This window comes from Xenopus laevis, chromosome 9_10L (genome assembly GCF_017654675.1).
Source record: "Xenopus laevis strain J_2021 chromosome 9_10L, Xenopus_laevis_v10.1, whole genome shotgun sequence".
In the NCBI taxonomy this organism is placed as follows: domain Eukaryota; kingdom Metazoa; phylum Chordata; class Amphibia; order Anura; family Pipidae; genus Xenopus; species Xenopus laevis.
In genome coordinates, this window is record NC_054387.1 from 112,134,303 (window position 1) to 112,146,179 (window position 11,877).

Consider the following 11,877-nt stretch of genomic DNA (forward strand, 5'->3'; position numbering starts at 1 on the left):
CGGGTCGGGACACCCGGGACTGGAAATTGCTTTATGGTGCGTATTGTTTACACGTGTATATTCTGCAGTATTGATACATCACTGTCTGTATTCGTTCTCCTCCTGTACACTCTTGCAATCACCATTCCCCGACACAATCGATTATATCACGATTTTACAATGCAATTCTGAGTTTATTTGCATATAAATCAAATACTTTTTTTTATTTCTGTCTTAATTAAGATTTTTTTGAAACCACCATTCAGTTCCGCCTCAGATCAACTTGTGCTGCTGCTGAACGTCTGAAATGGCAACTAAACAACTAGCAAAGTGAGTTATTCATAAATACTGAAATGTCTGATTTTTTTTTTAAGTAAACTCGATGTTAAAGTGTATTTTGCCCAGTGTTCCTCTGTATCTAGAACACTGTGCACTCTTTGTTCTATGGAAGGGGTTGTTCACCTTTAAATTAACTGTTAGTATGATGTAGAGAGTGATATTCTTCTATCCATTTGCAATTAGTTTTCATTTTTTTTTATTATTCGTGGTTATTGAGTTATTTAGCTTTTTATTCAGCAGCTCTCCACTTTGTAGTTTCAGCAATCTGGTAACTAGGGTCCAAATTACCCTAGCAACCATGCACTGATTTGAGTAACAACTGGAATATAAATAGGAGAGGCCTGAATAGAAGGATCAGTAATAAAAAGTAGCAATACCAATACATTTGTTGCTTTACAGGGCATTTGTATTTTTAGAAGGGGTCAGTGACTCCCATTGGAAAGCTGGAAAGAGTCAGAAGAAGTAGGCAAATAATTCAAAATCTAGCAAAAAGAAATCATGAGGATCCGTTTATATAAATGAGGTGCTGTGTAGCCATGGGGGCAGCCTCCGAATGACTCTATAACATGCTAAAAGGTGAACCACCCCTTCAAGCCAATGTTTTGCTTATTGTTGTGGGCACTGCCATTTCTGTTTACCAGAAATAAAGACTTTTTTTTTCCAATCACTTAACATTTTTTATTTTTTACTGTTTTTCCAAAATCTGAATTTAAAGTTGAATGTCCCTGTCTCTGGTGTTTCAGTCTGCCAGCTCAGTAATTCAGGTGCAGATTCTGAACGGTTACAATTTTGCAACATTTAGTTGATACATTTCTCAGCAGCATCACTGGAGTATTAGCTATTCGCTATTGTATCAATTCTAAAAGCTGACTTTAATGACAATTTTAAAGGGGAACTCCAAAAAAAAAAAAGCAGCTTAAGCTTTTTGAAAAGTAAACATAATTTCAAGCAACTTTGTGAAATACAGCAATTAAAAAAATATTCAGACTTTTCATGACTGGTTTATAACAGTCCCCAAGCGTAGCCCCCTGCTTTCCTGCTGATCTGTCTGACTACTTTGCTGAGCTGACTGACTACTGTTACTTTATATCAACAGCCATCTATCCTCAGCCTGCATCCTCCAAACCCCACAATTCCCTGCACACATGATTTCAATAAGGAACAGGACATCCCAGTGCAATGCATTGTGGGTAATGTAGTTCCTGCATGCTGTCTGTAAGCTGTGGAGAAGTTGTTACAATTTTACAATCCCTCCTTCCCTGCCAGGGATTTTAAATGATGCAGAAACAGAAGAACTGTTAAACGGCTGGAAAATGCCAGAAAATGGCATTTGTTTATACTTTTTGAAGAAACCGGTAACTGTGATGGGTATAATACGGGTTTCTGTGTTATGTGGGCCTCTTTATGAAATTTTGGTGCAGAAGCCGGAGTTCCCCTTTAATGGGATTCTGCTCAGCAGGGACAAAGATCAGAAATGTATCAACTAAAAGTATCAATTTAGAGCACTTTACAGGGTCGACGACCCCCCCTCCCAGAGCTGATTTAGGAAGTGAAAAATTACACTTCAATGTTAGAGAAACAATAGAAAGTAATTGTTTATTTCTGGGGAACTATCTGAAAGTTTTGGAATGTAAACAACCCCTTTAAGTTAACATAATTTTCAGTATTTCTGTCTGGCAGCTCAGTAATCCATATGAGAATTTTTAATTGTTACAATTTGCTACATTAGTTGATACATTTTTCAGAAGCATCAGTAAAATCTCAGCAACTATTTATCAATCAAAACAGCTGCATTTTAGAAGGGTTGTTAACCTTTTTGTTAACTTTTAGTATGATATATTTGATAAGGTTTTTTTTTTTTTTTTTAATTCAGCATCTCTCCAGTTTGCAATTTTATCAATCTGGTAGCTAGGGTCCATGTTACGCTAGCAACCATGTACTGATTTGAATGAGACTGGAATATGAATAGGAGAGGCCTGAATAGAAAGAGGAGTAATAAAAAGTAGCAATAACAATACATTTGTAGCCTTACAGAGCATTTGTTTTTTTAGATTTGAAAGCTGGAAAGAGTCAGAAGAAAAAGGCAATCTATACATTTCAAATTTTTAAAAATGATTTTCCTTTTCTCTGTAATAATAAAACAGTAGCTTGTACTTGATCCCAACTAAGATATAATTAATCCTCATTGGAAGCAAAACCAGCCTATTGGGTTTATTTCATGTTTACATGGTTTTCTAGTAGACTAAAGGTATGAAGATCCAAATTACGGAAAGATCCAAAAAACCCAGCTCCCAAGCATTCTGGATAACTGGTCCCATACCTGTATCAATTTAGAAAAACGAACAATAATAGAAAAACTTTGGATTAAAGTGTACATTTTGTATTTTATGCACAGACAGCTTGGCTTGATAAGAAGAAGCTCCAAAACGTCTCAGACTTCAAGCAATGTCTCACGTCCCAAAGCTAGTATGTTTTATCTATTTTTAATACAATTTAAAGGAAAACTATACCCCCAAAATGAATACTTAAGCAACAGATCGTTTATATCATATTTAGTGGCATATTAAAGAATCTTTTCAAACTGGTCTATATATTTAAGTGAATATTGTCCTTACATCTCTTGCCTTGAACCACCATTTCGTGATGGTCTGTGTGCTCAAAGATCTCAAAGATCACCTGACCAGAAATACTTCAACTCTAACTGTAACAGGAAGAAGTGTGGAAGCAAAATACACAACTCTGTCTGTTAATTGGCTCATGTGACCCAAGAAGTATGGTTTGTTGGTGTGTTTGTGTGCACCGTGAATCGTATGATCCCAGGGGGCGGCCCTTATTTTTTTAAAATGTCGGTTTTCTATTTATGATTACACAATGGCACATACTACTAGAAACGTATATTATTATGAAAATGATTTGTTTACATGAAGCAGGGTTTTACATATGAGCTGTTTTTGCATATAGACATTTGTCCAAAAAGTGTTGATTCATACAAAAAAGTGCATATTGTCAATTCTTTAAGCGTATTGAAAGCATGTTGAGCTGTAAGATGTTTTAGGATGAAGTGGCGGCGGTCACATCTCTATAGCCACCACTACATCTAAAAGAATAGGTGCCGGATATTCCCTTTTTTTTTTTATTTTTTATTAACTAATCAAAACAAAACGAACAATAAGATTATTTAAAGTTAAACATGCCCCTTTTTTTTTTTTTTTTTCCCGCTCATGCAGTATCTTTTTATAGAGACCTACAGTACATTGTTTTTGGGGTATAGTTTTCCTTTAACATTTTTTTTAATTTTATTTAAAGTTTAATATTAAAAAAAATGTATTGAAGTGTTAAACACCTGGTCTTTTGCAGGGCAATTTTTTGAATATCTAATCATCATCGACTTTGAGTCAACTTGCTGGAAAGATGGCAAGCATTCCACTCAAGAAATCAGTAAGTAGTAAATTATTATTGTAACATTAACATTACTGGGAGATAATTTTGGAAACGCCAACTCCATGTTTGGTAGCTGCAGATATACAAATAATATATCAAGTAAGGATGGGATTGTAAGTCTCAACCTTCTCTTAAACTAGTACAAGAGTTTTAATTGTAACTTTCGGCCACATGGGCCGATCTATTTACCTTCAGGCCCAAAATTAGAACATATTTAAAATCTGTTCAGTTGGGATAGTGTGTACATTGTACTCGGTGTGCTTTAGAACTAAATCTAGAATATTATTACTTGCATTTGTAGCTTTTCTAGCGCCAAATATTAATTTTATTTTGCAGTTGAATTTCCAGCTGTTTTGTTAAATGTGTCAAATGGGGAGATAGAGTCTGAATTCCACACGTATGTGCAGCCCCAAGAGCACCCAATACTCTCAGACTTTTGTACAGAACTCACCGGTATAAATCAGGTAAAGCAATATATTATATCCTAATCGCTGTTGGTTTTGCTTTTCTCTTTTGGGTATATGATATTGACTTAAGGGCAGGATATGATATTGAATAAGGGCAGGATTACATGGCCGATTTAGCCGCGATCCGACCCGCTACGCAAAATCACAGGCGTCACGTCGGATGCGACGGAAATAAGGTAAGTAATTCAATTGTCGCATCGTGTAGCAGCATTGACGCGACACAACTGTCGTGTCGCATCAACAATGCGACACAATCCGACACTGCCATTACTTACCTTGTTTCCATCTTATCCGACTTGACGCCTGCGATTTTGCGCAGCACGTTGGAACGTTGGCTGAATCGGCTGTGTAGTCCTGCCCTAAATCGTTACTCAGAGTAATTCAGATATACTGTACAGGTATGAAACCTGTTATCCAGAATGTTGGGACCTGGGGTTTCTACTAGAAAACCATAAAATTAACCCAATAGGCGGGTTTTGCTTCCAATAAGAATTAATTATATCTTAGTTGGAATCAAGTACAAGCTTCTGTTTTATTATTACAGAGAAAAAAGTTAATCATTTTTAAAAATGTGAATTATTTTAATAAAATGGAGTCTATGGAGATGGCCTTTCCATAAGTCAGAGCTTTCCTGATAACGGGTTTCTGGATAAAGGATCAACGAATGCTTACTATTTTTTTGTTATGTTACGAACGAGGGGTGCACCGAATCCAGGATTCTACCTTTTAAGGATTCCGTTTGGTATTCGGCCGAATCTTTTGCGAAGCATTTAGGGTTGAATCCAAAATAGTGGATTCGGTGTAAACCTATTTACTAACACTTTCTCTCTCATCCTATAATGTGGATGCTCCCATTGGAACATTTATTTCACTTTATAGGATTTGTTGATGACTCAAGATTTCACACTTTAATGAAACTCAAAGGTTCTGCTCAGCAGGGCCAAAGATAAGAAATGTATCAACTAACGAACAGGTATGGGATCAGTTATCTGGAAACCCGTTATCCAGAAAGCTTCGAATTACAGAAAGGCGGTCTCCTGTAGACTCAATTTTATCTTATAATGTGGATTAAACACACTCCCATTGGAACATTTATTTCACTTCATAGGATTTGTTGATGACTAAAGGTTTCGCTTTTTGATATCGACAACAGCTTTTTATTACCAAATAGTAGCAAAACTAACTTCACAAATACACTTTAATGTCAGTACTTTAAAAACTCAAGAACATTATTTCTCCCTTAATCTGGTGTTCATATTTCCCAAGAACTACTAAAGTCGCCCTGATCCACTGTTTAATGTCTGGCTTTATCATGTGTTTGAACAGCAACAAGTTGACGATGGGGTCCCATTGAAGATCTGCTTGTCACAGTTTAACAGCTGGATTCAGAAGCTCCAAAAAGAAAAGGGCATTGCTTTTGTTACTGCTGTGCCCACTCATTCCTCAGCAGAACACAAGATGTGTGCCTTTGTTACTTGGTCAGGTAGGGAAAAAGCTTTGGTTTCCATGTCCAAGTATAGGTATGGGTATATATAATTTGTGTGAAAGTATGGAGGGGTGTTTGTATGGATGCTGGGTTTTCATTTGGAGGGGTTGAACTTGATGGACTTTGTCTTTTTTCAACCCAATTTAACTATGTAACCATATCTTGGGAGTGGGTCAGCAAGCTACTATTTAGTTTTCTTATGCATCAATTCTCATTTCTAAATAAATTAAACATTTTTTTGTTCATCAAGGCCACTGACTTTTTTGTGGGATGCTGGTCCTCATTTCCTAAATCGGTCAAGTGCAAAATGAAAAAAATCTGTGTAATCAGATGTGTTTTCCCCACATACACAGCATAATAAATGGTCACTGCAAAGTTTTGTGCGCGCTAAAACACATAAAACTAGGGGTTTACAGGTTTCACCTGAGAGTTGTCATGGAATTACACAGGAGTGTATTGGCTGTTAACTTACATGCTCTTCATTGTCTTGTGCTTTTGCAGGCACAGAATTGGTGACATCCCATTATAAATTAGATCAACAGTGCACAGATAAACCTTCTGCATAATAAACTCCTGCTAACAAAATAGTCATAACAAAGGAGAGAGGGAGGGGATTGTATACTGCTAATGTAATTATCTACTTTGCAAAGAATAAAGAATGAGTATCTTCAGTTTCCCTTCTATTTAAGAGCAGAGGGACACGCTGCGATTCACAGAGATTAGTCATCCGGCGACAAATCTCCTTCTTCGGGGCGACCAATCTCCCCGAAATGCCTTCCCGCCTGCTAGAATGTAAATAGCTAGCGGGATGGCACTTGGATCGCTTCATTTTCTGAAGTTGCCCAAAGTTTTCTTGTGAGGCAACTTGGGGACGACTTCAGAAAACAAATCGCTCCGAGTACCATCCCGCCGACGAATCTCCCCGAATCGCAGCGCGTGTCTCTGCCCTTAAGTCAAGAAATAGAAAACATAAAACTGTAGATTTTTCATGATTAAAGCAATAGGTAAAAAGTATGTTCAGTACATGCCCTAGTCATTGCCCTTATTGAACACGGGAGTGTACTGCCCCTTAATTCCATATGATATTTTTCTGCTGTAGAAAATCAGAGCATTCCCCCCCCCTTTTTTTTTCCCCTTCAGATTGGGATTTGGGAGTCTGTTTGTTATATGAATGTAGACGGAAACAAATGAAAAAACCTGACATTTTGAATTCATGGATTGATCTCAGAGCAACATACAAGGTGAGCTAAAGAACTAAATAATCTTATATTCTATATATTTCAGATCTCCTTAAAATATATTACATAAATCTGTCCATATTGAAAACACACGTGCCCTTTTTGAAAACAAAAATATATCTTTCTAATATGAGATCTCTTGGAACCAGTATTACTGGGCAAAGGCACTTGCTGCTACTAGTTTGACTTTAATTACTGAGGGACAGAATACAGGAAATTATATTACTTTGTATCTCGTGAAGTTCTATAAAAGATTCTGCATGGAAGACTGACCATCTAAGAGCAGTGTTTCAAGAATTTTCTTGAAGAGGCTTTCAGAAATTTTGAGAAGGGGTGTGCAGTATTTAAAGTCTCTAAAAATACAAGGCTATTGTGTGAGCATTCTAAAGCTAATTTGAGTGTAGTAGAAGTGCTACCAATCGGCCCAAATATCTAAACACACAAATTAGACAACTTGGCTTTACCCTGCAGACATTGGTCTTGTAATTTTACTTTGCAAAGTTGCATTTTTTTTTTTTATTCATTTCCCTATTGCTATTTATGAATGACAACAGAATGGTCATGTTGCTTCTAAATTTGATTTATATTAACACCTGTAAGTATTTGCATAAGCTGTTTTTATTTTTATTCTTATTTTCAGCTCTTTTACAATCGCAGACCAAAAGGATTAAATGGGGCTTTGCAGGATTTGGGAATTGAATTTTCTGGAAGGGAGCATTCTGGTACGACTTTATAGAGAAACATTGTAAATGTCATGCAGGATACTAAGGCGCATAATTATTAACTCTGAAGACAAACATCACCATTGAAGATGCCCATAGCAACCAATCAGATCATTGCTTTTGTGTTCTAACTTGTAGATTTCTGTTCAAATGTAATTACTGATTGGTTGCTATGGGAAACTTCTTCGATGTTTGTTTCCAGTGTTAATAAACAAGCCCCTATATGTACGTTTTTAAAAATAATTTGCTCCAGTGTTAGAAGTGTTTAGAAAGATATATAAAATAAGCATTTTAAATTATTAGATACTTAGATGTTCCTTTTAGGAAAGTGTTGTATACAAGTGAGTTGTTCTTCTCCATGATATATTCCTGGTCTGATCTGTTCATGGAAATCTGTTGATAAAAAGATTTAGCTCTGGCAATTACGGTTATATTGTCAGACTTCGTTGTTCAAAGCAGTGGCCAGACCTAGAGATCAAAGATGGCAGCTAACGGTTCTTCTTAGGCCCATCTGAAATATACCAGAATAGAATATGCCCTTTTTGTCTTAGACTATTGGTACTACTAATGGTAATTTTAAATGTTCAGAATACATTAATTGCAATTGGATCTAATCCCTATCCTATAGGGAGTAGTAGATTACTGAAATGTACTTAAATTGTGATTTGCCTAAAAATGCTGAACTGTTTTGTTTATTATAAGTACATTTTATAGGACCTATCTTGTACTATCTTGTAGGTCTGGATGATTCCCGCAATACTGCAAAGTTGGCTTGGAGAATGATCTGTGATGGATGTGTGATGAAAATAACCAAATCTTTAGATAAGGTTAGTTGGTTCATCAGGTCTCCCTTTTTTCTTGCATTAGCAAGGGGAGATATAGAAAGCCATACATGAAGCAATACAAAATGAAGCAGCATGTTAAAACATTACGATGAAGGCTCCTTCTTGCCTTTATCAGCCATCTCTGAAGCATCTGAAATATTCTAGATTTTATTTGTGAAACCTAGGTGAACCATAAGATTTCCTATACAAGACACCAGCAAGTGCTGCCAGCTCAGGATGCCAATTCTGTTCAAGTCGGTACCATCCAGACCTCCGAGATGCATTCTGAGAAAAATCCCCAGCCATCTTTTGATAAGACTGCTGCTTGTGTCAGTGTTATGAACCTACAGAAGGATCTAGAGCCTAGTTCTCTAAAAATAAACGGTAAACCAATTGTTGGTCGAGACAAAGCTGTTACAATGCTAAATGGACACCAAGGTCAAGAATCATTACCTTCCCAGACTTTAATAAATGGATTGTCTACAACTCTTGGTAATGGTCCCAAACGCTGCTTTACCAACAGAACTTCACTCGGCACTCTGCAAACTGGGGTGTCACTTGGAGCCTTTACTTCTACACCAGCTGAGCTCCCCTCTTTAGGTTCAGGACATGTTCTTATGTCAACCACTGTTACCTCAGTTACTGATATCTCTGCTTTGGATATCAGCTCTACATCCGACTGCTTATCTATGCTGGCTGATTGGGAAGATGCTGCAGTTATTGAAGACTCGCAGGAAGAGCCAAGTGTCCCAACAACTGAACAATCGGATTTGTTAATGGCACAGACATCGGTTGACGTAACATTGCCAGAAACAAATATGGCTTACTGCAATGGACTAGGAAATCAGAAATATGGTAGTTTTCATCCACACTCTATAGCATATCAAAGCCGTAATACAACAATTTATAATATTAATGTAAAGCAAAATGTGTCTAGTTGTTCCACATTTAAAGTACCTGGTGTGTTGGCAAGAAGATCCACTAATATGATGCCAACATCTGCACAGCTAAACAAAATGTCTACATCTTTGCCTTCATTTCCAAAAAGGAAGCTTTCAAGTGTAAGCTTTTACTCGCCCCCCAAAAAACAGCCTTTTATTATACACGAAGATAAGTGCTCTTCAAATAACCGATCTCTGCCAGTGACCTCTAGCCGCCCTCACAATGTGCCTCCTACTGTTTTAAATGCTACAGTGAATAACACCTTCAAATCTGCTCAGACTGGAAAAATCACTGCCCCTATGTGTAACTGTGGTCGGAGGGCAAAGAGGCTCACTGTTTCTAACGCCGGCCCTAACCAGGGCAAAGCCTTCTACACCTGCTCTGTGAAGAAAAGAAATGAGGAAAACAAAAAAGGCTGTGACTATTTTAAGTGGGAACAAACCGTTGTCAAAGAGAAATCTGCTCAGTCCACAATCATACTGTCTAAAAGCGGAATTTCATTTAGCTCCAATACAAGCTTCACTGCAGCAAACTCTGCCTCTCGCAGGTCGTTTGTTTCCTTAAGACCCTCTATGAGAACATGATTTTGGATTCAAGAAAACTTACATTTTTAATGAATTCCTTAACACAGAAACATTGACATAAATGTAATGTTTTTCTTTACATTTTTATTAGACTCTCGCCTTAAGCTCAGACATTGGAGCTTTTAGAAGAAACCATGAACGTAGTATATTTTTAATCCTATACTCCTGCAATGTGCAAATGCGAATTCAATCTAGATGCCATCTTGTTGAGATCATGGATGTTCTTAATATTTTAATACATTTGCTCTTTTTAACAGACTATGAAATAATGACTTTTTTTACTAAAAAATATTTAATAAACTTTTTTTCAAATATACTCATGCTTGTTTTATCGCATGTACATGTTGCAGTCTTGTATAGCTGGTAGAGCCTTTAGTGAAATACATGTAAATCATGTAAACAAAGGAGGAGAGAAGTACACAGATATGCCGGATATCTTTTTAGGAGCAACTACATGTAGGAATTCAGTAACCAACCATATCACTTGGTGCACTTTGGTTGTCCGCAGCAATGGACATGTATTGGGGAAAAAAATGGTTATTCCTTAGCAAAGCCTTGATATGACATTGTATTATTCTTTTTTCATTATACAGAGCCAACAATTCCACTTTGCGTTACTGATATCATTTATATCCACCTCTGCACCAGCTGAGCTCTAAGAAACCTTTCTCATTCAAGTTCAAACCATGGGAATATTATCTCAAAATTACAAATAGGGCATCTTCAGTTTCTGTAAAGGCAAGGACGGTTAATACTATTCATGAGTACCGGATATACTCGAGTATAAACCGTCCCGAGTATAAGCCGAGGTACCTAATTTTACCTCCAAAAACTGGGAAAGCTTATTGACTCGAGTATAAGCCGAGGGTGAGAAATGCAGCCGCTTCTGATAAGTTTCAATCTCGTTTTTGGATGACAATTCTTAGGCGCCGGCTACTATTCTAAGGCGCCGGCGACCGTTTTTGCGCTTGACCTGAGTATAAGCCGAGGTAGAGTTTTTCAGCATATTTTGGGGGCTGAAAAACTCGGCTTATACTCGAGTATATACGGTAGGTATTAAAATCACAGTTGCAATAAAGTGTCTTTATAATTAAATGGCTTTCTTGATGATGGACGTTTTGACTCCAAATAAATAAATAAATATATATATATATATATATATATATATATATATATACATACATACATACATACATACATACATACATACATACATACATACGTATATATACAAGGATTGGAAAAACCGCACACACAGGACTTTCATTCATACAAGTCCTATGTGTGCGGTTTTTCCAATCCTTGTACACATTTTTCTTAAACCTGCACCCAGGCAGTTGGCCACTGTTTGTATGAGTGCTCCAGTCCGAGGACGAATATATATAGATATAGATATAGATAGATATAGATAGATATAGATAGATAGAGATAGATAGAGATAGATAGAGATAGATAGAGATAGATAGAGATAGATAGAGATAGATAGAGATAGATAGAGATAGATAGAGATAGATAGAGATAGAGAGATATAGAGATATAATGTATTTTCCAGTTATTCCGCATTTAAACAGCAGGGAATAGCTCACAGTTTATATGGACAGGACCCAACGGTATTTATCCATAATGAATGAATGGATTGCAATATTTCATAGGCTTCGATAAAAAAAAAAAAACTCGAAACGTAATGCTAATGGGGAATTCTCTCTACCCTTGTCATAATTAGGGGATTAATTATAAGACATAGATTTTAAGTATTTAGTATTTTTATACCCAAATTGGAACTGCCATAATGTTTTGACTATGTGAGAAGAAACCTTTTGCCAGGCTTATTTTTTGAGTCCTAGAGTTGGAATAG

The 11,877-nt window shown here is 36.6% G+C and overlaps 1 protein-coding gene across 1 annotated transcript; it reads left to right on the forward strand.

Moving 5' to 3' along the window:
- eri2.L (ERI1 exoribonuclease family member 2 L homeolog) lies at positions 1 to 10,338 on the forward strand (the record flags this gene model as incomplete). The annotated part of the gene is given in 10 exon segments (NM_001095570.1): positions 1 to 36; positions 223 to 309; positions 2,714 to 2,784; positions 3,676 to 3,756; positions 4,096 to 4,223; positions 5,553 to 5,709; positions 6,853 to 6,953; positions 7,591 to 7,672; positions 8,411 to 8,499; positions 8,682 to 10,338. Coding segments are annotated over 9 exon segments (2,073 nt in total). The 3' UTR covers positions 10,023 to 10,338.
- Between the last annotated feature and the right edge of the window lie 1,539 nt (positions 10,339 to 11,877).